We start from the raw sequence: 23,833 nt of genomic DNA on the forward strand, positions 1-23,833 counted from the left end.
GCCCCCCATTGGTAAAATGCAAGAGAAGGCAATAGCCATTTGCGGTTAACCGAAATGGAAAAGCCACCTCAATATCCTAGCAACCTCAGAGTCACACTGCTCTTAGTTGCATTTTCATTTCATCGACAGCTCGAGGTGCACAGTTCCTTTTTGTGTTGTCATGGCTGTAAGCGCCTTTTATCTAGGATAATAGCTCGATGAATGGGAATTGGTCAAAACGAAGGGCAGAGTTCGGAAATGAAAATGCAGCATGGGGTAGAAATGGAAGTGAAGTGAGATTGCTACTTAAAGGCTCTCTCAATCTGACAAAGTCAATTGCAATTAGTAATTTTGACAAGTAAAACATTTGGCAATCAGATTCATTCGAATGCCAGAAGCTTTGAAGTTCGCTGGGCGGTAGCCATTTACAAAATTGCCAATTTATGTGAAAACAATGTGAAGCAAGGAATTCAGACACAGAGAACGTAACATGGATATTTGTTTTGGATCACCATTGTTAACATTCTACCACTACCGGTCCGTTTTTTTTTAAACTGGGCGCCACAACAGCTGTTTGTAGAGAACTCCGATAACTATTTCGATATTCTTCCAATCGATAGTCAGCTGTGGCAATATTGTGCAGGTGTAGGTTATGTAAAATTTAGAAAAACCTTTTGTATTTAATTAAAAACTGTTACTATTAACGCCCAGCCTTGAAATATAATTAAACATGGTGTTTTTAAATATTCCACTTCTGGTGCGAGCTCGTGGTCCTGATGAGTTCTGGCGTAAACGTCGTATTTTCAAACTGGCAGCGGTAAGAACTCGGGAGTAAACCAACAACAATAATAGTAATAAAACGAAATTCTGTTATTCCTTTTAGCACTATCGCAGTCGTACACGCAATGTGTACTCCTTTGCCATACGCAGTGTGCACAGAGCCTTGGCCTACGCCACCAAAGGACGTAAACTAAAGAAACTTGACATGACCGAATTGTGGACAACACGGGTGGAAGCCGGCTGCCAGCAATATGGTTTGCCATTAGAGGCGTTCAAAGAGGGTCTGGCCAGGACAGACGTATTATTAAATAAGTGGGTTGAATATACAAATTGTCCGGACATATAATACTAATGTGTTTTGCCATTACAGAAAAATGCTGTCCGATCTAGCCATTTGGGAGCCGCGTTCATTTGAAGCGCTCGTTAGAATATCCCGCGAACGTGCCGCAGTTGAAGGGTTTCCAGATATTAAGCGAAGATCCGCCTTTAATCAGGTCTATGGCCTGTCAAACTTAAAATTGGATTAATTTAAAATATAGACTTCCTGCTTTTGTTTATTTTTAACAAGTAACTCGAGCTTTTATTTCCATTTATGCAAACAAAAATATTGCAACCGGGGATTTTTATTCATTTTTGTTTCTTTTTTTCGGATAACTAATAGAAAAACATAGAATTCATAGAATTATGAGACATGTGCCAGCATCTGCCATCATCTTCGCTCCCTTTTTCTCTGCCACTCTATTCCAATTTGGCAAGGATGTCAGATTCACGGAAAAGCAAGAACTCCTTCTTGTCGTCACCCTCTAGATTGACTTTGGTGCCACCGAATTCGGGCAACAAGACACGATCGCCCTCCTTTACGCCAATGGGAATGTGATTGCCAGTTGTCTAATACAGATACAAATCAATGATAAAGATGATCCATATGCCATTGATATGATGAAATCAGAAAACTTACAACATTGCGGGTACCGGGTCCAACAGCCACCACTGTACCTTCGAGAACTTTGCCCACCGACTTCTCTGGCAGAACAATGCCGCCTTTCGTCTTGGTCAAAGCTTCAGCACGTTGAATTAGGATGCGATCCAGCATTGGGATGATTTTCTTGATAGCGGCGGCCTAGAATTTCACAGATTAGAGTTTAATGGATGAAGTGTTACACAATCACCCAAACACCCGGCAAAAAGCCCTTTAGAAACTTCGCGAAGGCCGTCTTGCCTGCGCCTCTAGTCTTGGCATGAATTAAAGTATACTTCCTTTAATTATCCAATTGACTTACCATATTATAGATTTTTAAATGCAAACTGGATGATGTTAGGAATTAATATTCAATTAAAGTGCAAGCTTAACACACGTGCGGGCGGTCCGGGTCCGGCGTAACTTCTAGCAATGCAATACGAATCGACCTATCGTTTTATTGTTGCCAGCGATAAGAGTATCGATTAATACGTTGAATTTTTTAATATCGTATTCAAAATGTAAATTCAAATATTATTTCTTAATCCCATAAGTGTTTTATGTGGAATTAAAAGAAAAAGATTGCGTTAATCAATGGCCAAGGCACTATATGTCTTTTTTAGTCTGTTAAGAAATATATTTTCTTAACCGACAAGATCGTAACTGAACTACGATCATACCTTGACCATCTCTAGCGTAGATTGTTTGTTATCGACATTCAGTCAGATCTGTTCACAATCACTAAAAACGGAATAAAAACAGATATTCAACAAAATATTAAAGTCTGATCATGGCCCAGATCAAGACGGAACCAATCATTTACGTAGATGATTCCTCACTTGAGTCAAATGACTTGCTTATGGAAATTGTTAAGGAGGAGGACAGTGAAATTTGCCTGTCCGGGGAAAAAAGAAACTCTGATAGATTGTTAAAAGTGGAGCTCGAACTGGATGAGAGAGTAATCAAAACAGAAAAAGTGGATTACGGAGAAGATCTAACCTTTTCCTTGAACGGATCCACAGTAGAACCTCAAATAAATGTGAAGACGGAGCAAACGACGGAATTCTTTGAGGGTAATCATTCAATTTATATATTTATATGGTTAAGTACATCTAAGAAAAGGTGAACTAATTGGTATTCCACCTTGTCTAGTGCTAATGGTGGACGAGGAATTTTGTAAGAAAGAAGATCCCGAGGATATTAGCTACCAACTGATGGGACCACAAAAGGTCTGCTCTAAATGTGGTCAGTCCTGCCAAACCGATCTCGAGCTAACCGGTCACATATGTCAACAAATAGATTATAAGCGTTTCAAGTGCAAGGTCTGCCCACTTAGATTCCAGTACAAACGTGAACTGAAACAGCATGAAAAAAGCCACATGTCAGCCCTCCGAGACTGCACCTGCTCCAAGTGCGGACTGCTCTGCTGGAATTTCACAGAGTTGATGAAACACATGCGTCAGCACATAAATGAGAAGCCCTATAAATGTGACCTGTGTCACAGAAGTTTTCCCTATCCGCAGAATCTTACAATGCACATGAATACGCATAAAAATCAAAAGCGATGTTTCTCATGCGACAATTGCAACGAGTCATTCACGACTGAGGTTCAGTTAAATGAACATGTACGTACGCTGCATATGGCACAGCACGGATCCTTTCGATGCCCATTCTGTCCACGTACATTCTCCCGTAATGCTGGTCTGCGGGCTCATTTGCGTCTTCATGATAACGATCGACCATATATGTGTAATTTTTGCCCAAGGGCCTATTCTCGGCGAGATCAATTGAAGAAACACTTGCAAATTCACAGTAGCAAGAACAAATCTAGAACAAAGTCAAAGAAGCAGCAGCCCAATCCCAGTCCTACCTCAGACAGCGAAGAACCATCAACGACATTAGGCAGAGGATTAAAAATAGAAAATCTGGATGCTGATGTTGATGGAGCAGCAGCAGGAGAAGTAGAGGATAGCATGGTAGACAAATTCGTAGAGAATCAGTGAGTGACTTTAAATTTGGTTTAAATGATTTTCCCCATCTAATTCCCTTTCCTCATAGTAATTTAAAATTCGTTTGCGAGATCTGCGGAATACCATACAAGCAGAAATATCACCTAATGGTCCATAAGCGTTGGCACACCGGATATCGGCCCTTCAAGTGTAATCTGTGCGGCAAGGAATTTACAAATAAACAAGGCTATAACAATCATACCCGTATGCTCTGCTCCATAGAGCAACCATACAAATGTCACGTGTGCCCGAAGGCATATGGCCAAAGGAATCATTTAGTTTCCCATATGCGTTCACATGACGGTGTCTGCCCCTACAAGTGCCCCTACTGTCTGAGGAAGCATCCAAAGACCGTACAACTGTGGCAACACATTAAGGAATGCCCAAAATTGGACCAACTGCAAGCGGAACATGATGCTATTATGATGAGTTAATTTAAATACACAACATACTTATGCCTAACAAATTCAAATCATGGTCAGCTCCATGAGATAGAGTGAAACAGATAGTTTACAAGTTAGATAGATTCCAATTGGTAATTAAACAAAGCAATGTAAATAGGATAATAAATATTCGAGTAAGTTTTAATTATAATTTATTCACCAATCCACTATTTGCTTTTATTAAGAGTAATCGTTCAATTGAATAGTCCGATGATTGGTCACATCTTCTCCAATGACTGCCTATTGTCTCAATTGAAAATAATCGCTCCAACGGCGCCGGCGACGGCAAAGGCGTATTGAATTTCATAGACAAATCCTGTAGTAGTGGATATTTATCTAATATATCGAATGTTGTGCCCGTATCACGTAAATAGCTCTGAAATTGCACATTAACCAAATCGGCGAGATTTGATGACGTTGTATCATCTGATGTCTCATCTGATAAAGGAATAATATTTCAAAATTAATATCAATCAAAGTCAATCGATTTGAGAAGCATCTTACCAACATCTTCAAATTCAAAGAAATCATCGCTATCCTGTTGCTTGGGCGTGGCACGGAATTGCTCGGAATTCATCAATTTCGAATTATCATTATCTGACAATTTGGCATATTTAACAGCCTCTGCTATAACGATTCGATGTATGTCGTCTGCCTTGCAGCCCTTCCGGCAAATATTGGCCAAGGCATTGAACCAACGCATCTTAAGGCTAGGACATAAGACTGCAGCGATTATAGCCTGATGGGCATCTTCGGTTAAATTAAAATAGATTGCGAATCGTTTCTTTAAGACATCTTGGAACTCAATTGCAGTACTCTTCAATACATGGATATCTGGGGATTCTTTTGAGATTCTTTTCAGTTTCACATACAATGAGGTCAATGCAGGAATAAGACAGCCGTAATATAGATTACTTTCGTTCTCTAAAAACTCAATGGTGGCCGCAATTGGACTCATTAATGTACGGTATTCGTTTAAATATTCTAAATCATTCGTTGTGAATGTTATATCAGGTAAATCCAATTGGCAGCATAGTTCTGGCAACTGTTCTTTATGGGTTATTATACAACAAATGGCATCGTATATGGAATTGCATTTGGTTACACTTGGCGTAATCAAAGATTCTCCAAGATGTTCAGAGGCCCACAACTCTTGACATTTCTTCCAAATGTGAGTTAATTTTTGAAAAATCTGAAACATACAGAAGATGTAGTAGTCGATCAATGGATAATTTATGATATAACCATATGTTTACCTGCATATGCGTTTCTCGTAGATTCTTATCATTACTTATGATATCAATGAAATCGATTGATATTAATAAATTTAGACTATGACTGGCGCACTCGATCTGTTTGCTTATAGTTTTACTTTGTACTTTAATAGCCCTAATTTCATTACTATGCTGATAATCAATACCAAACTGATGGAATATATTTAAATAGTTTCCTAAACTATTGTTGGTCATTGTACCCACAATTAAGGAACTATTTATATCATATTCCGAATTTAAATTCTTTATCACATCTAATATAGGCAATTCATTGTGATCATCACCATCTTTGTTAGGAAATTTCCTAAATGCCAACGCCACCGAATGCCTATCATATTTCTCATCCAACCAATGCGCTGTGTAAGCCAGAAAATTGCTCTCTCCAATTGACCAAATATCCGCTGTAGTACACAAGTATTTTTGCTGGCAAACTATCTGTTTAATATATTGTGACATTTGAACAAAACGATCATCTAATCGTTCGATTAGTTTTGAGCAATTCATTACCCTCAAATTGGTGCCCTTGAACAATTTACGAAAACTAGAACGTTCAACAATGGATATAGGAGCTGCCGTATCTATTATATAGTCTAAAATTCGATTATCAAATGAGTTTAAGTCGCTGCTGGTAAGGGCAACATTTTCCATGTGGCCATCGCCACTGAAACTATTCACTGTCGATATAGTGGTGATGCTGCTGCTGGTGGTGGTGGTGCTGGTGCCACCGTCAGAATGTCCAATTTTTTTGCTCCTAATGAATGCCGCATGAAGATCAAAGTGTTTGGTACGCAAATGTTTAATGAAATTCGATGTGACACTCATGGAACCACGAATTCGCGATTGACAAGCATTGCAAGAGGCACTAATCACGCCCCTTCGGCCACTAGAATTGCCCACCTGTAAGGAGAAATCAATATCTTTATCTGTAGTCAGTTTAATTACTCAAGTAATTAGGTTTTGGTCAAATTAATTGCATGTATGGCAGTCTGTTATATTTTCTTTCCGTTAATTTTATGGTCAAAGAATTCAAATTGCGCAGCACACTGACTATTTCATTAATCAATTTAATTCTCAGATGTAATTAGAAAAGTAATGCTAATTAGTTTAGCCTTATTTCTCCCCACTGCTCTCTCTCTCTCTCTTACACTCTCTGTGTGTGTGTGAGTGTACACTTACCCGTTCGATGTTACCAAAAAATTTCAATATTCCCGGCATCTTCGTTTTACTGGTCCGTTTGCCTTTTTTACCAGTTTTACTGGCCATTGTGGATGTCGTTGTGGTTACGTTTTCAGCTTCTTCACTAGGCACCTCTTGTTCGTTATAGAAATAATAATCCATAGGCACATCTGCAGCATCCGTGTCCTCTTCAAAGTCCTGTTCCGGTTCAGATTTGACAATATTTACATCCAAATTGTCCATGTTCAGGGATGGCGGTAGTCCATGTCCATCCATGGGCTCGGTCTTGATGTTGCCTACGCTCATGGTGTCCACTTAATATTGTTGGCTTCATGAGAACGAAGGCAATTAACTTTTGCCCATCTAAAATTGTTTATTGTTTGCGTAGGGTTGATTTCGATAACTTTCAAAGTGAAATTCGATAAACGTAACCGATGGGCGGCACATTTAAATTCGAGACTTTTGCTATAAAAAGATAAGATAAATTTGTATTGCTTTTATTAAACGATTTTCGTTATCTTTTAACGTTTTTAGTGGAGTTTCTGCGTCAATTTCTATATGATGAGACTCATCAAAACTGTTTAACATTTATAAGTAACTTTTATTTATGTTGAAAAGTAATACAATTAATCAGATTCGCAGTGAACACATGTGTAATGCGCAGCTTGTAAGTTGACACATTTGAAATGAACAGCCCTATCACAAACATTGCAATGAATGCAGTTGGTGTCATTAAGTTTCACAGGTAATTGTTTTTTGCAAATGATGCAGTCGTCTTCTGCATCAGAATCCGATGAAATCGGAATAATTTCTACACGACAGCGTCTCTTGGGTCGCAGCATTTGGCCTGTATTCTGCTCCAGCTCCTTTTCTGGTTGTGTTTGCCTCATAGTCTTTCTCTTTCCGCTGGGACTAAGAATAGTCATCTCTTCCAGGAGACTACTATGTGTGGACGCACTTGAGGTGCAGGGCTCTACCAATTCCGGTATCGCCGCCTCTACTTGGGCGGTAGCATCTATGGCATTAGAATTAATCATTATAGTTCGGCAATCATCGGGATGATCATCAACTTCACTTTCAGGGCATTGATTTTCGCCACTTAAAGTAGCCGCCAGAAAATCTTCAGCTGTAAAAACATTCGGATCAAATGGCACAATGCCCGTTGCTCGGAAACCAAATTTAATATTTTTGGGCGTGGCTGCTGCATCCAGACATTTGTCAGCGATATGCGGCACATGTTGTATATCCAATGGTTGGCCCTTGTGGTTTTTAATCCAAACCTGGCATTGATGTTGAAACATGGCTTTAAATGGACCAAACACACTGACATCTAGTGGCTGCATCCGATGAGAACAATGCGGGGGAAACGAAACTATCGTTATGCCGTGATCCAATGCCATATCTATGGCCTCCACACTGAGGTGGGACGTGTGGTTATCCAAGAGCAAGAGAATCGGCGAACTTTTGGCTGCATTTGCGTATTTTATGAAATGTGACATGAATTTTATAAACTCGATGGAAGTCATCCATCCAGACTCATTGGCAACGCCAACTGATCCGGGTGTTGTGTTATCCATGAAATTCTTCTCCATAGTTTTCCGTGGAAATATATAAAACGGCGGTATCGATTGACCAGTGGCACTAACGGCAAACGCCAATGACACATTGTTTCCCTCTTCGTCTGAAGTCCTTTGCTTTTTGATTCGGCGACTTGTTGACTTGTCTGTAGTGACTGTTGGACATCCTACTTCGTCGACATTCCAAATACGATGTGGCTCAAATAATTGCTGATCGAGAACAGCACTGAGATTAGCAAAGAAAGCACTTGCACTTGCTGCAGTGAAGCCTTTTCACGATTTGCACTGATTTGTTCCGGTGTCCTTAAAATTAGGTTCGGATGACGATGTATAAATCCGTAGTACCAGTCATACGATGCTATTTGATTAACGTCCCAGGCTGCAGGATAGACAACGCCTAGTTTTTTCGCAAACTCATATGACATTGTTCTTAATTCGTTTCTACTTAAGCCATAGTATATTTCGCCTGCCTTTATTAGATATGTCATTAATACTTTCTCCTGCTCTGCGCTAAGAATCTGGAAAAGATAATGAAAAGATTTAGGATATATGGTGTTATGAATAACACCAATCACACATACCGTTTTTCCACCAGTTTTCCCACTTATCATCGCAAGAAACTCAGCCAATTCTTCATCAGTCGCGGTTGATGGATCCAAATTCGCTTCATTCAATTTCGAAATGTAGCGAGATAGTTTTGATTTATCTATATTGTAGTCTCGACCAACAGATCGCATGGCCCTATTTTGAATCACAATTGCTTTAACAGCAGAAACGAGTCTATTTACATCCATCGCTGATTTGTTCGTTGTACTCACATTTACCAGTTTGACGCGACACGGAGTACACGAAATCTACAAATGAATATAATGAGTATTTCAATGCGACCTAGACTTGGGTATAAAATAATTACCAAGGAACTTGACGATGCTTGAGTTTGCTGGCTAGCTTTGAGCTGAGGTTCCACTAGGGATGTACTGGATACTGCAGAACTTTTCGAAGTGTTCTTTGAGTTATGTTGAGTTATGATTCGGCGATTTGTTCGGATTATAGCTGCCTTTTTGATGGCTGATCTCTCACCGTCTATATCTTCTGTCGGTGATATATTTCTCTTCAAATGACATTTTTCGTGCAGCTTGACCTTGTCTTTGGAATCAAAGATTGCACGACAAACGCTGCATTGGTGCTCCAGGCGCATATGTGATTCCAATTGGGATTTTCTTTTAAATAATTTATCACCGCAATAATTACATTTGAAGTTAATACATTTTGACTTGTCATGCTTATGCTGTCGCATGTGCTTCATCAGAAAATACACATTTTTACAAACCGATCCGCACTCGACACAAATCTTAAAATTCCATGAATCCAAATGAGATTTCTCATGCTCTTTCAGTTTCCGCTTGAACTTAAACTTTTCCGGACATATGGAACATTTATAGGGCAGGTCATTATTAACATGGCATTTATGTTGAACCAACTCCGGTTGCCAAGATTTATTACATTTAGAACATACTTTGGGTGGCCCAATCATTTTATAGCTTATATCGTCTTGGCTGTTTTCGTCTAGAATTCAATTATACAATTAATAAAATTCTTAAAGGAGATATGCCTCATACATACCCTCCTCTTGATCATCAGCATCATGATCATCACCATCAAGATCATCATCTTCACAAGGTAGTTCTGATTTGAGTTCGATGGTCATTTCCTCAACGCTGTCCTTTGGTGGGCTTACTTCAGTGTCCTCCTTGACAATGTCCATATACAAGTCAACAACGTATACGGGCGAATCTCCTCCACGTACTTCTTCTGGCTCTGTCTTAACCAGATCCATAGCTAAAGGGATGATTATACAGTCACCTTATATCGTGCGGGTTTAAGCCACAAGAAATGTATGAGATCAAATTTTTATGAGAGGCTCAGGTTGCTATGGGCCAAATGAATAAATAACAATAATGCTGTTATCGATGGTGCTGGTTATCGATAGTGCTGGACGATCGTTAGCTAGAAACTTGGCGTGAAAAAAAAAAAGAGCCCAGCTAGTTCTGGGAGTGGTTCCGGTTCCAGAAACAAATTTGAATTTTTTAGGAAATCTAGAAAAACAAAAAACCAATCAGATCATAACAAGTTTGTAAATTACAGTTTTATTGATGGGCAAGGTGGCGAATTCAGTGATATTTTAATTGTTGTATCGATCTATGGCAAGAACTATCAATGTAAACACTTAAGAAAAAACGAACCAACTTATGCCAACATGTTTTAATTTTGGAAGGCAAATGCGGGTAAAATCAAAAGTTATGGCGAAAGTGTTAACTCATGCTTCGATGTCTATTGATATTTTATAGGCAAAACGCAAATTCAAATTACGAATCACTTTACAAACGAACGCATTCTTCAGGTTTAAATTAATCATTAAACCTGATTTACATTTATTATTAGTCTCCATGTAAGAAACACAACATTGTTAAGTTATTAATATACAAATGTATAGACTAAAGGGTTTAATTTTCAAAATGTTTATAGTATGAATGCAAAAATAACGTGCAACCCAAAAATTTAGGTCCAATTTTTTTCCTCATAACTGGTATCACATCGTCAGGTGTACTACAAGCGGGAATCGAATGAATTTTCAGCGCGAATTTCATTAAAAATGGATATACCTTTTCCATTGATTTCCACCATTCGAATACATTAAAATCTTTAGTTATTTTAACATTTTCGTTACAATATCTATCAAATTCGTCTGCGCATGTTTTTTCAATGTCTTTTGCGCTTTTGTTGATCAATTGGGGGAAAAAGAAAAACACTGTTGATGAAGAATTGCGTTCAGCTCCAGAAGATGGTGTATCCGAGTGTGGACTATTTGGATCTTGTGCGGATGTCGTTTGATATTGATTGCAAATTTGAGAAATGCAAAAACTCTTAATATCATTTAAATTGCTTGGTTGCATCTTCAAAGCTGGTGGATACAGAAAATATGCTGCTTTTTGCCATATACTTAGATTTGAATGCCATGTTTTATCAACATTATCAATGATTTTTCCTTTTAATAATATAATGGAGTGCACATCTGTTTCATTCGGCAAACACAGAAGCTTCACTTTTTGAATTGACGGTATAACAAAGCACAAGGAGGGAGATTCGGAAACTTGCAATTTTTTGAATATAATTTCCAAATTATCGCACAATTCAACTAGCTGCCTTAATGTTGAAAAAACACCCTGCGATAAACGTTTGTTTGCATCTTTTTCCTTGAGTATCTTATTTATTTCCAAGCAATGATCTATTATAGATTTGAAACCACTAAAGTTATAATTCCAATATAAGGGCGTTTCATTTTCCATGGATGTTAGCCACTGATGATCTAAGTTGGCTCTCTTTAAGCACTTAACAATTTCTTTGCACGTCTCGTGTAAATCTGTTAATTCAGAGATTTCCTTGAAAGAATCTTCCAGGACGTTCACCAATAAATGACTACTGCTATTCAAACGAACATTCGTCTCCAGGGCTTTTACAACATTTGATTTTCGGTCTGTTACAAAATTGATTCTCTTCATATTGTTTATGCCAAACTCACTGAAGAATGTTTTCAACTTGCTGACAATGTATGCAGCTGTTGAGTGCTCCAGATTTAAAGACTCCAATCCCAAAATAATATTAAATAGTTTCAATTTGTTTTCGTAGTGCAATGTAACTGCCATTAGATTTTTAGGCGTATAATTATCCGTCCATATTTCCACTGATACCGATGCTCTGCCACTGTGGACAATGTCGGCGATTTCGTCCTTAATTTGCAGTTTCTTTTCTTCAGCCAATTTGAGTGTTGTTCGGCAAAGTATTGTTGCTTCGGGAAGCAAACGATTAACATCAACATCTTTCCCATATTTTGATCCAATATATATGAAAAACTTTGCTAATTTGAGAAAACCGGAGCCATGGATAGCTGAAACTTCTTGGCCATCCTCATTTATCCAGGCCATGCAGGAATCAATAGCAGACTCTTTGTCCAGAGGTGAAAACCCCTTTTGAGAGAAGGAATCTCGGAGCGATTGACAGCATTTATGTCGACTTAAATTTGAAGATTGTGTTGGTGAATATTTAATAACATTTTTACATGAGCGGCAATATAAATATCCCTTCAAAGTATTGTCATCATCCTTAATGATTTCTGATAATATGGTCCACACGAAACTTCGTCCCTTTCGTCGAGGCGATAGTGTGTAAATGTCTTTCATAATTTGCTGTAACACAAATTCAATATGGTCTGAAATTGAGGGGGAAGTCTTATCTAGTCAATTCTTTAAACCTTTCTAGAGTGGACCACTTACCCTTGTTGCCATAATGCCTTTGCGTTGTGGCAAGTGATTCTACCTCTTCATTTTCTAACTCTGAAGTGGGTTCATCGTCCTCGACATCTTCATCATCGTCCGCATCTTCCGTTTCATCCATGTCCTGCTTCACAATATCCGGATAAAAATAATCTTCATCTATTTGTGAGTCTTCAAAAAAAAGGTTCCTCGGGTTCTACCTTGACCTGATGATCCATTCTCGTCCTTTTATTCTTACTTGTGGACATTACAACATATACGACTGACACTGAAATTGTTTGTTTTTACTTACTGTATTTACTTATCGATATACGCATATCTATGATATCGATATCCACAAAACCCCAGCTGTCCAAAATTTATCGATATTGCCGGTAGCTGTTTTTATTTACATTTTTCCGGATTTTTTGAGACAAACAAATGTTGTGAAAAACTGAATTATCCAAGCTATCGCAGCCAAGAGCAGCACAAATATCCTTGTGATTTAGTTGTAATGTGTGCAAACAATCAGCGCCCCCCAACGGCGTCATCATCGAACAGCAGTGGAAGCGGTTATGGCCTTTGCTATGAAGGTCGGCTCAGTCTTAACTGTTTCCTGGCCACATCCCTGCTGATCCTTGTGCCATCCGTGCTACAAATCCATTATGGGATTGTGCCAAATGTTTGGGGTGCCGTCCTCTGGGGTCCAGTACTTTATTATGCGTTAATTAATATGATAATAAGATTTTTACTTAGGAACAGTGATTATCAGGTGTGTACGATCGGAAATACTATTATGAATACATATGCACACGTATATGTATTCCTTTGACAATGACTCATACGCTTTCTTTTCTAGGTGGCCATCCGTGCCTCATTTCTGGGATTTGCCGAGGCGGTCAGCATTCTAGTCATTTGTTTTGCCCCCCAACCTTGGCAGCAATTTGGTGTCTATGGCTGCTTTATGGCATTTTTTCATTATTCCGAATTCTTGGTCATTGCCTGGGCCAATCCGCGCACCTTGACAATTGACAGTTTTATGCTCAATCACTCAGTGCATTATGGTCTGGCAGCAGCAGCCAGTTGGATTGAATTCGTATTAGAATTATTCTTTCTGCCCGAATTCAAGCGTTATGCCTATATATGGTTAGTGGGCGTGGCAATATGCATTATCGGTGAACTGATACGGAAGACAGCAATTATCACAGCCGGGCGGAGCTTTACACATTTGGTGGGTATCCCCAATATGTCAGTTTATGACATAAAATGGCTTTGAAAGATTATTGAACCTTTACCCATTTACATTACTGATGTTTCACCTATTCTGTCTCAAAAGGTAGCCAAGTTCTCTCAAGAAACAAGTGTAGACAGACGGGCGACTTGAAATAGCTCTTGACAGAAAACATGTATACCTAATTGTATAACAAAATTATATAGACCAAATATGTAGCTACCTTATCAGCAAAACAAAATTCTTTTGAAGTTTCAATATGCTTAGCAATTTTTATTGCCCCATCATGGTTTTCTTTATCTTATACTCTTTTTATTATCTCTTTCCGATCGCATACCTTTGTATAGTGGCACAATGTTTCTATGATTTCACTAATTGAAGATAACTTGAACAAATTGAGGGCAAGAGAAGGACTACTAAATAAGACTTGGGGAAATCATGCTTATTATTCTTTCTTTTTTGCAGGTTCAAGATGAAAAGCAGTCGGATCATAAGCTCATTACACATGGCATTTATGCATACAGTCGGCATCCGTCGTATGTTGGCTGGTTCTGGTGGTCAATTGGCACACAAATTGTCTTAATGAATCCGATTTGTGTCTGCCTATATGCTTTAGTCAGTTGGCTCTTCTTTCATGATCGCATCTATGTTGAGGAGTATTCGTTGCTTAATTTCTTTCAATCGGACTATGTACGCTATCAGAAACGTGTGCCAACGGGTCTGCCCTTCATCAAGGGCTATCTAATTGAATAGCCCATGGCCCCTGTGACGACCCTCATGGGCCCAATGGAATCTTCTTTCAAAGATCAGTCAGATACACAAATTCTTCAAACCACAAACAATCTAGTGTAAGCTCTATGCGGAAACTTTTGTAATTACATAATGTACAACATGTTCTATTAATACATACATACAACATATACAATATATACAATATACAATTTACATACATATAAATCATAGAAAACAAAGTTATTACATCTCGTTTTTGTGTCGAAATTGAACTCCACATAGTCATAAAACATCTGGGAATCTAATCAGATGTTTTGATCCTTATCACTGTAGTAGATAAGGTCTTCAAATATTGCCCTTTGATCGGAGTTATGACAACAATAATAATGTCATGTTATTTCAAGTCACCTCAGAGACAAGTTAAGTTAACTTTAATTAAAATACATTTTGTTTTTGCATCATCATATTTGGCTTTGTTTTACATGAATCACAATAAATGATTAATCATTTTTTACTAGATAATTAAAGATAACACATTTATCATCATTTTGTGATACTCTTTCTACAAAATGGTAAAGAATCTATAATATTATCTGTTCCATCTGATCAAATTTAAACAAATCTTTGTAGATGCAACTTTTACTGATCCCCCACAATAAATAAGTCAGTTTTAAACCCTGATTCTCCCAATAAATAATAACAAGTGGAGCAAATTATTTTTAAAATTGTGCAAAAAATGTTGCCATGTGATGTCTCTTGTAGTTTCTTTTGTTTTCATAGTTCTTTTTTCACTTTTTGTCTTTTTTGTTTATTAATTATTCTCTTTTCGTTTTATTATCAATTTAAATTCGAATATTGCTCTATCTATATATGAATTTGTTAGTGTATATATATATAGTGTGTGTTTTTTTGTTGTGTATATATATATATATATATGTGGTGTGTGTGTGTGTATGTGTATATTTTATGTACAATCAAATTATCAGTGTTAACAAAAAATTGTCTTAGTCAATCTCTATGTAGAAAATTATTAACTTAATATGCAAAAAACTGCGCCTCTACTTTAGTATTAGAGTGTGTGTCGTGTGTGTGTGTGTGTGTGTTTGTGTGGTGTGGGTGTGTGTGCCTGTGTTACATCCGCTGCGCTGTTGCTATCTCTGTCTGTCGTCACCCAATTTTTTGTTATCTCTTGCTCGCTCTATTCGACAAACTGCGGTGAACCAGAGTAAGTGCAGCCAGGATTTTGTATTATATGACCAGCTGCATAATTGCCACATCGTATGCACACATCCAAAGATTTACCCTGCACAAATTGCGACAGGAAGCCGCCAACAAATGCATCCCCAGCGCCATTGGTATCTACAATCTCATGCACCGCCAATCGTGTAACCGGAAACTCTTCAACTGAGTCTTTCTGAATGAGCAATACCGGATCACAGCCCTGCGTTAGTATGGCAATGCGTGGCCGACTTGGATTTAGTTTCTCCAGGCCGACTATACGTTTGCCAATCTCGCGCAGATCATCCGTTGGCCAGCCCTGACCAGTGGCAAAGGCATGAGCCTCCGCCTCATTGCCAAATATGATGTCCACATAGGGCATAGCGGCCATAAGCGGTGCCATGAAAAATTGCGATATAAATGGTGCGCTGAGGTTCATTAGGAACGGCCGTTGCTTGGCGTGAGCGGTTTCAGCCACATGCATTATACTCGGTGGATTCACAGTGAGAAAGAAGCCCTGTCGTGATGGATCGGAAGAAAAAGCAGTATGAATTAGCAGGAAAAGGTTTAGGAAGTGTAATATGAATCTCTCCATCAATGACTATGAATCATAGTCCTACATTTGTATATAATCATCTGCTGCAACTATTACAATGTATGGTCATTGATTTCAATTGCATTTCACATACCGATATATAATAGTATTTGGCATTATCCACCAGAGCCTTATTCGCTGGCTGTTCCAGATGATCGATAGTGAAATGATTCGCAGCCGCCAAATTGGCGCAAAGTGAACGATGTGTGCCTGTTATTAATACCGCACATGTGCCCGTTGGCTGCTCTTGTTTCACCTGATAATGGACATCCAGGCCCGCTGCACTGGCCTTCTCCTTCAGTCTCTGGGCATAATCATCTTCGCCCACACAGCCAAAGAAGACGGCAACTCTCGGTTGACCCAATATCCATTGAGCGATCCGTAGGGAATTCTGCACCGAACCTCCTGCCAAAAATTCCGCCTGATAGCCATCCACAAGTTCACGATAAATGGGCATATGTCGATCCTCAGCCAAAATGGCATCATCCTCATTCATTTGGTATCTTTCCAGGAAATTCATGGGCACGTTCGCTGAAATATCCAACAGCGGATTGCCGCAGCCGACTAGGATACCTTCTCTGTAAATAAAATAGATGCAAGGAAGTTTAGTTTCATCTCAAATCTTATCATCTTTCTTGCCAGCCCGCCGGTCCACGAAAAACAAACCTAACATTGTTGCTGCTTGTGCTCATGTTGTGCTACAATTTTGCTGCCTCCGCTCGATGACAAGGGCTTGTCTCTACTAACGCTTTCAATTAGCGATTCACATCAAAATCAACAATGACCATTCAGAACTACCTAACGACGACCCAGCCACACACAACTCTCAGTTGAAACACAATTATCAGTTGGCGATGAACCGCAATGATAGCCGGGGCCAAGTCAAATCTAGCAATAGCAACAACAATACACTTGGCTCCTAAAAATAGTTTAGTTTATTCTAGAAAAAAAACAAAATATGGATCCGCCCATAATGTATTCTTAGGGTTTATAAGAAGGCAACAGGTGGAAGGAAACTCTCATCCAATGTCTTTTCAGTTTAGTCTGTCTCTACATACATACATATATGATTGACTGGTTGTTAGCCTTACGTAAATAATAAATAATAAACAGTTGATCAAAACAAAGATATTTTAACCTGTTGAGAACAAACATTTCGATGACATAGTTTTGACACAAGCCAAGTTTAAATACTTTTCCATCTAACTTTATTATTAGTTTAGCTGTCACACCGTGCGTATACTTTATTATTGACTTAATGATGGGAAGCAAAACAAAAAAACAAACGAAAGGCGGATTGTAAATACTGGAATAGAACTCTAATTATAACCAAAAGTTTAACTTTATATAAAATGCCAATTGAATTTATCTGATCTTGTGTAAGAAGCAGACCCAGATTTTGTTTTCTCATTAAACACTGCTAAATAAATTGGACATTAGTGTGAAAGTTGTTTATGCCACATGTTCTTGTTATTGTAGTTGGGCTCTGTTGCCATTTGTTTGGTAAGAATTAAATCGGCTTATCAGTCCGCATATTTTGAAATTTTCGATTTAAGTAGCAAATTCGCCCAAAATCCACACAAATACAGACGCACATATGCAATTTGTTTTTTTTTTTTTTTTTTTTTTTTTTTGTTCATTCATTCTTGGCCCGATGTCAAACAGGTCAGCAACAGCAACAAAAACCAGAGGGCCGGGGCTAACATCGACCGCGTCAAAGTTTGTATACCCTTGCAACTATTTTGGTAACTCTTTCCTTACCTATTAGCCATCAATGTGGAAGAACGTTTTATCTAAAAAGGCTTATGTTTGCGAAAGAATTGCCTACAATCATAGGAAATAACGAAGATATTGATCAAAGTCACTGTTTTCCACCGATCGTTCCTATGGGAGCTATATGATATAGTCACCCGATCTTTATCAAATTCGACACAGTCATTAACAGATATATTAAATTAAGAAATGTTTAATTTGAAAGCAATCACGTTAAAAGTAACGAAGTTATTTACAAAAGTCACTGTTTTCGACTGATCGTTCCTATGGGAGCTATATGATATAGTCATCCGATCTTGATAAAATTTGGCACAGTCATTAACAGATATATTAAACTAACAAATGTTTAATTTGAAAACAATCACGTTAAAAGTAACGAAGTTATTCATAAAAGTCACTGTTTTCGACCGATCGTTCCTATGGGAGCTATATGATATAGTCATCCGATCTTGATCAAATTTGGCACAGTCGTTTATAAGCGTAATAAACTCTCTAATATAAAGTTTTAAGGTAATAACATAGAAAATAACGAAGTTATTGAGAAAAGTCACTGTTCGTGACTTTGGGGTTTGTATGGGAGCTATATGATATAGTGGTCCGATCCGGCTGAATCCGAGATATACAACGCCTGCAGTATATACAAGCCTGCGTGCAAAAGCTCTGTAGCTCTTACGGTCTAGGAGTTTGCGTTGATCCAGACGGACGGACGGACGGACGGACGGACATGGCTATTTGAACTCGTCTCGTCGTGCTGATCAAGAATATATATACTTTGTATGGTCGGAGATGCTTCGTTCTATGCGTTGCACACTTCTGACCAAAATTAATATACCCTTTTTGCAAGGGTATAAAAATGCTAGTTCAAATAGATAACGACAACAATAACATAAGCACGCGCGCTTTCATATAGGGAATGGGTGAGAGAGAAAGACAGAGACAGAGGGACGCACACACACAGTGCCCACAAATAAACACAAGCTAAAGCTTCTGCACACGATTTTCACATGCCGCCGTAAATTTTCGGCAATTAGATATACATATGTATGTATGAAACATGTACTATATAGATGTACATACATATATATGTATATACACGGAGGCAATCACATACATATGTATAAGGCGACACAATACACAACGGGAGCACATGGTGCTTTTTTGTTGTTGTTGTTGTGTGTTTTTTTTTTTAATAAAAAACTAAGCGAACGTCACACACTAGCCCACCGACCCCACACGGCCACCGCTACCACCACCGCCACCATCTTCCCTCTTGGACCATTTGGCTCCACAATAGATATTCCCACTTACTGTAGCGTGTTCGTCATATCGTTGCTGTATTCTTATATAAACATATACACGGTATTGCACTGTTAACTGTTTAGCTGAGGCTTATATTACTTTTGATAAATAAGGCGTAACTATAATTTGTTATTGCACTATAAATTAAAATTATTCAATAACTTTTTTGCTAGCTTCTTTTGGTGTGTGTGCGGAGGAAAAGCTGTTGGGCGCCCGTTGAATTTTCGATAAATCGATAGCTATTACGATTTAGTATCGATGTATATCGATATGAGAGCAAATCAGAGGTGGTAATAGCGAATGAGTGTTGACAAATACGCAAATTTGTAAAGTTTACACGATGTTAAATAAATTATCGTTCGACTACAACGAAATTAGAATTACTCCATTTGGCAATTGTACAATAAGAAAGCAAGTAATTTAAAAAAATTAAGCTTATATGTAAAACAAATATACATACATAGAAAAAAAAACAATTTTTTAGGAAAGAAAGGTTGCCAAGTTCTGAATTACAATTTATATCGATAACAATCCGATAAAAAAAATTCCGTCCCTAAATGATAACAGCTGTGTAGCCTCTTTCTTTCCGGTTGTCAATAAGGTACGGATGTGTTTTCAATTTGTTGTGCATTTTAATCTATGAAAATAACCGGCATCTTTATTATTAATTAAACTATGTTTATTCATTTCAGTGCCGTGCATCCTCTACCACTAAAAAATGACTGACGCTGATATGTGAGTTTTAATATAATGTACAATTTTATATGATAATTATTTGATGAAATTAATTGGTCCGTGTTTATGAATTTACGTTGATTATAAATCTTCCAATTACTGATTGTTTAATAGTTGACTAAGTTTCGAACCCACTTTATTTGAAGAAATGCTGACATCTAGTTTTTTCTCAATTACAGTGATGTGCCCTCTGCAGCCCCAGTTTTGGGTGGTGCCATGGACATTAACACTGCTCTCCAGGAAGTCCTGAAGAAGTCTCTGATTGCGGATGGTTTGGTCCATGGCATCCATCAGGCCTGTAAGGCTTTGGACAAGTAAGTTTCCTCTCTGCACTAAGAAATGAATGGTTATTTATTATTTGTCATAACCTTCAGGCGTCAGGCTGTCCTCTGCATTTTGGCCGAATCTTTCGATGAGCCCAACTACAAGAAACTGGTCACTGCCCTGTGCAACGAGCATCAGATTCCTTTGATCCGTGTTGACTCGCACAAGAAGCTGGGCGAATGGTCTGGTTTGTGCAAGATCGACAAGGAAGGTAAGCCACGCAAGGTTTGCGGTTGCTCTGTGGTGGTCATCAAGGATTTCGGTGAGGAAACACCCGCTTTAGATGTGGTTAAGGACCATCTCAGACAGAACAGTTAAACACTGTGTCAAGTCTGTTGAATGAGAGACCACATGTTTTTTTTACATCTTATTAAGTTGAAAAAAATACAAGACAAATAAAAGAAAAACCAAAATTTTAAACGTTCTTAATGTTCTTTTCCCAATTTTTGCCATGACTTGGTAGTTATTTTTATTAGAAAGTAAGTGTTGGGCAGCTTGGCATTTAACAAAGAGAGTATTCTGTCCTACGACACTCGCATTATATGTACATACATATGTTTAGTGTGATTTGGGACACCAACAAAGCATATCTGGTAAACATATAAATATTCACGCATTCAGAGTAGAGTATATTTTAATTCGATTAGAAGAAATTATAGTGACTACCAGGGATGCATTCTCAAACCGATAAATGTTGCGATACGTAGATATTTATCGATTGCAACTCCTGTATACATATCGATAGCCCAAAAGTTTTCATCTCTAATTGCTCACAACTTTTCTGCCTCTTTCTTTCCGGTTGTTCAAAAGGTACGGACGTGTCAAATTTTTCGACAAACGGTAATCTGTTAAAATAACCGGCATCCTAATTAATAAATTTATTATGCTTACTTTTTTCAGTGCAGTGTATCCTCTACCACTAAAATATGGCCGACGCTGATATGTAAGTTCTGTTTCGATGTATTTTCTTTGTATACGAATAACATGATGAAATTAATTGGTCCGTGTTTATGAATTTACGTTGATTATAAATCTTCCAATTACTGACTGTTCAATAGTTGACTAAGTTTCGACTCCACTTTATTTAAAGAAATGCTGACATCTAGTTTTTTCTCAATTACAGTGATGTGCCCTCTGCAGCCCCAGTTTTGGGTGGTGCCATGGACATTAACACTGCTCTCCAGGAAGTCCTGAAGAAGTCTCTGATTGCCGATGGTTTGGTCCATGGCATCCATCAGGCCTGTAAGGCTTTGGACAAGTAAGTTTCCTCTCTGCACTAAGAAATGAATGGTTATTTATTATTTGTCATAACCTTCAGGCGTCAGGCTGTCCTCTGCATTTTGGCCGAATCTTTCGATGAGCCCAACTACAAGAAACTGGTCACTGCCCTGTGCAACGAGCATCAGATTCCTTTGATCCGTGTTGACTCGCACAAGAAGCTGGGCGAATGGTCTGGTTTGTGCAAGATCGACAAGGAAGGTAAGCCACGCAAGGTTTGCGGTTGCTCTGTGGTGGTCATCAAGGATTTCGGTGAGGAAACACCCGCTTTAGATGTGGTTAAGGACCATCTCAGACAGAACAGTTAAACACTGTCATGTCTGTTGAATGAGAGACCACCTAAGTTTTTTTTTTTTTTTAGTTTTCTAGTGCGACTAAAAAAAAAAAAAAAAAATAAGTAATTTTTGGAATGTTCTTTATTTTGATAAATAGTTCTGCATTTAAACCTTGCCCAGACACGTGAGCTTGTGCTGCGGCCAATCCTTTAGCTGGCATTCACTGTGGTTGAAGAAGAAAACAAATTCAATTGACAACCCAAGCTAGAGATGAAGTGGACAAACGACTTACCGTGAACAATAATGAATCTGCTTGCAGTTGGCGCACTTCTTCGAGGCCTTTGCCTTGCATATGGCACAAGATTTGGTAGAGGAGTTCGTGGCATTCTCTTTGCTTTCAACGTTAGCACCTCCGACTGCCCCTTTAGCATCATTGTTGACGTTGTCGTCTACCTTAGAATCGGCCATGTTCTGTTCCAACTCACAGAGTAACTCTGTGCTATAGGCTGAACTCAATTTGCTGGCCAAGGCGCAGATTTCCTCTCGATTGGTGCTTAGGAACACAGATTCTTGAGCCTGGGCAATTTGATAAAACCCGCCATCGCGTTCAACTTGTTTGAGCAAGTCCTCTTGGATTTGTGGCAAATCTTCGAGTAATAAATTGTGTGACTTATTCGCGACATTACCGCTAAGAGTTAGGCGGCCAAGAAATTGTTTCAAATCGATTAGGACTGGCAGCTGATCCAGTAGGGCATCATTCATTAGACCTACGAGCTAAATACGATAGGAATTGCATTTAAGATGAGGACGAGGGCGAAGTGAGGTTGATCTTTCTTTACCTTGGACAGCTGCTTGCAACGTGCCTCATTGAGAGTATAATACTTCATTATTTCTGGATCGAGTATTAATTGACGGACACAAAACCAAGCCTGAGCTTCGGGCTTTATTATCTTGGCCATTTCCTCCACAGTTGTCCATTTTTCATCAATGTATTTCTCAATTCCCTTGCTGGTCTTACGCTGCCAGGGACGAAAGCAGAGTACATCGGTTACAAGCCATGGTATATCATGGGTAATCATCATTCGACGGGCTGCACTCAGATGCAACAAGGGCATATTTTCAGCTAGATAATTCAATATGGATACGCAACGTAAGCCAATCTTATAAATTAGGTCTCTTTTCTGGCGCTCCAGTTCAGTAAGCACAGCCTCGTCGACATCCACTTTTGATTCGTTCTCATGATAGCCCATGCTAACCAAACCTATCACCTGGCAAACTGAATAGGCACAATAATCGACCAGATCTAGTACAGATTCCTGCAGTACCTCACGTCCACTTGGATGATAGAGACACATATCTAAAAGGGCCACCAAAGCAGCCTCATGATACAGCACTGTATAGATTAAAAATGTTGCCTGTGGATTGGGATCTATTTCCAGTAAATGTGGTAGGACACGTGTCTTCCATAGATTCACACAGAATGCCTCATGGATTAGTAAACGCAGCTTATCCCTGGAGATGAGAAACTCCTTAACCTCCTCCTCACGATGCTGGGCAACCTCGAAGGCAGCCTGTTGGCTTAGTTTAATGACCATCTCGTGAACCTCCAGCCATTTGGAGCTGCCTATTTCGCTCACTTCGAAGCTGCGAATGCTCTCCACAAAAAAGTAGAGCTCCTCGGGATATACAAAGTTAACCATAGTAAAATATTTAAAAAACTAAAATTCTCCTGTTTTGTGATTGCTCTTGGATCGGTAGACTATTATGAATGTGAAATAATGATTGGAAGTTTGACTCAATGGTTGTCATGGCAATCCTAGGTTGCTAAGATTTCCTAACAGAATAAATTTATTGATAGACAATGGGA

General features: G+C 38.6%; 10 protein-coding genes, 1 long non-coding RNA gene and 2 other non-coding genes across 14 annotated transcripts; 7 read left to right on the top strand and 6 right to left on the bottom strand.

Annotated features, from left to right (window-relative positions):
• The first annotated feature begins 604 nt into the window (after positions 1-604).
• mRpL20 (mitochondrial ribosomal protein L20) lies at positions 605-1,330 on the top strand. Its single transcript, XM_068286179.1, has 3 exons — positions 605-796; positions 863-1,071; positions 1,130-1,330. Exons 1-3 carry the CDS (start codon positions 710-712, stop codon positions 1,284-1,286), a joined length of 453 nt encoding a protein of 150 aa, XP_068142280.1. The 5' UTR covers positions 605-709; the 3' UTR covers positions 1,287-1,330.
• A 7-nt stretch (positions 1,331-1,337) lies between these two features.
• LOC137574070 (10 kDa heat shock protein, mitochondrial) lies at positions 1,338-2,195 on the bottom strand. The gene is made up of 3 exons (XM_068286181.1): positions 2,040-2,195; positions 1,718-1,879; positions 1,338-1,647 (listed from the first exon to the last, which is right to left on the bottom strand). Exons 1-3 carry the CDS (start codon positions 2,040-2,042, stop codon positions 1,498-1,500), a joined length of 315 nt encoding a protein of 104 aa, XP_068142282.1. The 5' UTR covers positions 2,043-2,195; the 3' UTR covers positions 1,338-1,497.
• Positions 2,196-2,434: 239 nt separating this feature from the next.
• Positions 2,435-4,336, top strand: LOC137574226 (zinc finger protein 813-like). Its single transcript, XM_068286397.1, has 3 exons — positions 2,435-2,790; positions 2,870-3,716; positions 3,776-4,336. The coding sequence occupies exons 1-3, from the start codon at positions 2,508-2,510 to the stop codon at positions 4,158-4,160; spliced, it is 1,515 nt and encodes a 504-aa protein (XP_068142498.1). The 5' UTR covers positions 2,435-2,507; the 3' UTR covers positions 4,161-4,336.
• Positions 4,305-7,001, bottom strand: LOC137574225 (uncharacterized). Its single transcript, XM_068286396.1, has 4 exons — positions 6,620-7,001; positions 5,426-6,340; positions 4,674-5,361; positions 4,305-4,607 (listed from the first exon to the last, which is right to left on the bottom strand). The coding sequence occupies exons 1-4, from the start codon at positions 6,923-6,925 to the stop codon at positions 4,315-4,317; spliced, it is 2,202 nt and encodes a 733-aa protein (XP_068142497.1). The 5' UTR covers positions 6,926-7,001; the 3' UTR covers positions 4,305-4,314.
• A 198-nt stretch (positions 7,002-7,199) lies between these two features.
• Positions 7,200-10,127, bottom strand: LOC137574068 (zinc finger protein 577-like). Its single transcript, XM_068286178.1, has 4 exons — positions 9,820-10,127; positions 9,110-9,762; positions 8,778-9,050; positions 7,200-8,714 (listed from the first exon to the last, which is right to left on the bottom strand). The coding sequence occupies exons 1-4, from the start codon at positions 10,031-10,033 to the stop codon at positions 8,364-8,366; spliced, it is 1,491 nt and encodes a 496-aa protein (XP_068142279.1). The 5' UTR covers positions 10,034-10,127; the 3' UTR covers positions 7,200-8,363.
• Positions 10,128-10,322: 195 nt separating this feature from the next.
• Positions 10,323-12,815, bottom strand: LOC137573864 (uncharacterized). Its single transcript, XR_011031931.1, has 2 exons — positions 12,528-12,815; positions 10,323-12,463 (listed from the first exon to the last, which is right to left on the bottom strand). It is a non-coding gene; the product is annotated as an uncharacterized lncRNA (long non-coding RNA).
• A 74-nt stretch (positions 12,816-12,889) lies between these two features.
• On the top strand, positions 12,890-14,708 carry Icmt (isoprenylcysteine carboxylmethyltransferase ste14). Its single transcript, XM_068285841.1, has 3 exons — positions 12,890-13,278; positions 13,366-13,737; positions 14,203-14,708. The coding sequence occupies exons 1-3, from the start codon at positions 13,021-13,023 to the stop codon at positions 14,488-14,490; spliced, it is 918 nt and encodes a 305-aa protein (XP_068141942.1). The 5' UTR covers positions 12,890-13,020; the 3' UTR covers positions 14,491-14,708.
• Positions 14,709-15,182: 474 nt separating this feature from the next.
• Adk2 (Adenosine kinase 2) lies at positions 15,183-19,573 on the bottom strand. Of its 2 annotated transcripts, none has more exons than XM_068285840.1 (3): positions 19,364-19,573; positions 16,377-16,860; positions 15,183-16,204 (listed from the first exon to the last, which is right to left on the bottom strand). In XM_068285840.1, the coding sequence occupies exons 1-3, from the start codon at positions 19,378-19,380 to the stop codon at positions 15,668-15,670; spliced, it is 1,038 nt and encodes a 345-aa protein (XP_068141941.1). In that variant the 5' UTR covers positions 19,381-19,573; the 3' UTR covers positions 15,183-15,667. The 2 variants fall into 2 exon arrangements, with proteins under 2 accessions (XP_068141941.1, XP_068141940.1); XM_068285839.1 differs by lacking the exon at positions 19,364-19,573 and adding an exon at positions 16,949-17,054.
• Positions 19,574-20,040: 467 nt separating this feature from the next.
• LOC137573799 (small ribosomal subunit protein eS12-like) lies at positions 20,041-20,833 on the top strand. The gene is made up of 3 exons (XM_068285842.1): positions 20,041-20,089; positions 20,269-20,403; positions 20,464-20,833. The coding sequence occupies exons 1-3, from the start codon at positions 20,073-20,075 to the stop codon at positions 20,729-20,731; spliced, it is 420 nt and encodes a 139-aa protein (XP_068141943.1). The 5' UTR covers positions 20,041-20,072; the 3' UTR covers positions 20,732-20,833.
• Positions 20,127-20,197, top strand: LOC137574369 (small nucleolar RNA U18). The gene has a single exon (XR_011031990.1). It is a non-coding gene; the product is annotated as a small nucleolar RNA U18 (small nucleolar RNA).
• Positions 20,834-21,164: 331 nt separating the features above from the next.
• Positions 21,165-22,085, top strand: LOC137573750 (small ribosomal subunit protein eS12). The gene is made up of 4 exons (XM_068285773.1): positions 21,165-21,223; positions 21,314-21,356; positions 21,537-21,671; positions 21,732-22,085. The coding sequence occupies exons 2-4, from the start codon at positions 21,340-21,342 to the stop codon at positions 21,997-21,999; spliced, it is 420 nt and encodes a 139-aa protein (XP_068141874.1). The 5' UTR covers positions 21,165-21,223; positions 21,314-21,339; the 3' UTR covers positions 22,000-22,085.
• On the top strand, positions 21,395-21,465 carry LOC137574370 (small nucleolar RNA U18). Its single transcript, XR_011031991.1, has one exon. It is a non-coding gene; the product is annotated as a small nucleolar RNA U18 (small nucleolar RNA).
• Positions 22,086-22,092: 7 nt separating the features above from the next.
• Zmynd10 (zinc finger MYND-type containing 10) lies at positions 22,093-23,752 on the bottom strand. The gene is made up of 3 exons (XM_068285772.1): positions 22,806-23,752; positions 22,259-22,740; positions 22,093-22,189 (listed from the first exon to the last, which is right to left on the bottom strand). Exons 1-3 carry the CDS (start codon positions 23,664-23,666, stop codon positions 22,132-22,134), a joined length of 1,401 nt encoding a protein of 466 aa, XP_068141873.1. The 5' UTR covers positions 23,667-23,752; the 3' UTR covers positions 22,093-22,131.
• Between the last annotated feature and the right edge of the window lie 81 nt (positions 23,753-23,833).

The sequence above is a fragment of the Drosophila tropicalis genome, unplaced genomic scaffold (assembly GCF_018151085.1).
Source record: "Drosophila tropicalis isolate 14030-0801.00 unplaced genomic scaffold, ASM1815108v1 contig_443, whole genome shotgun sequence".
Taxonomy (NCBI): domain Eukaryota; kingdom Metazoa; phylum Arthropoda; class Insecta; order Diptera; family Drosophilidae; genus Drosophila; species Drosophila tropicalis.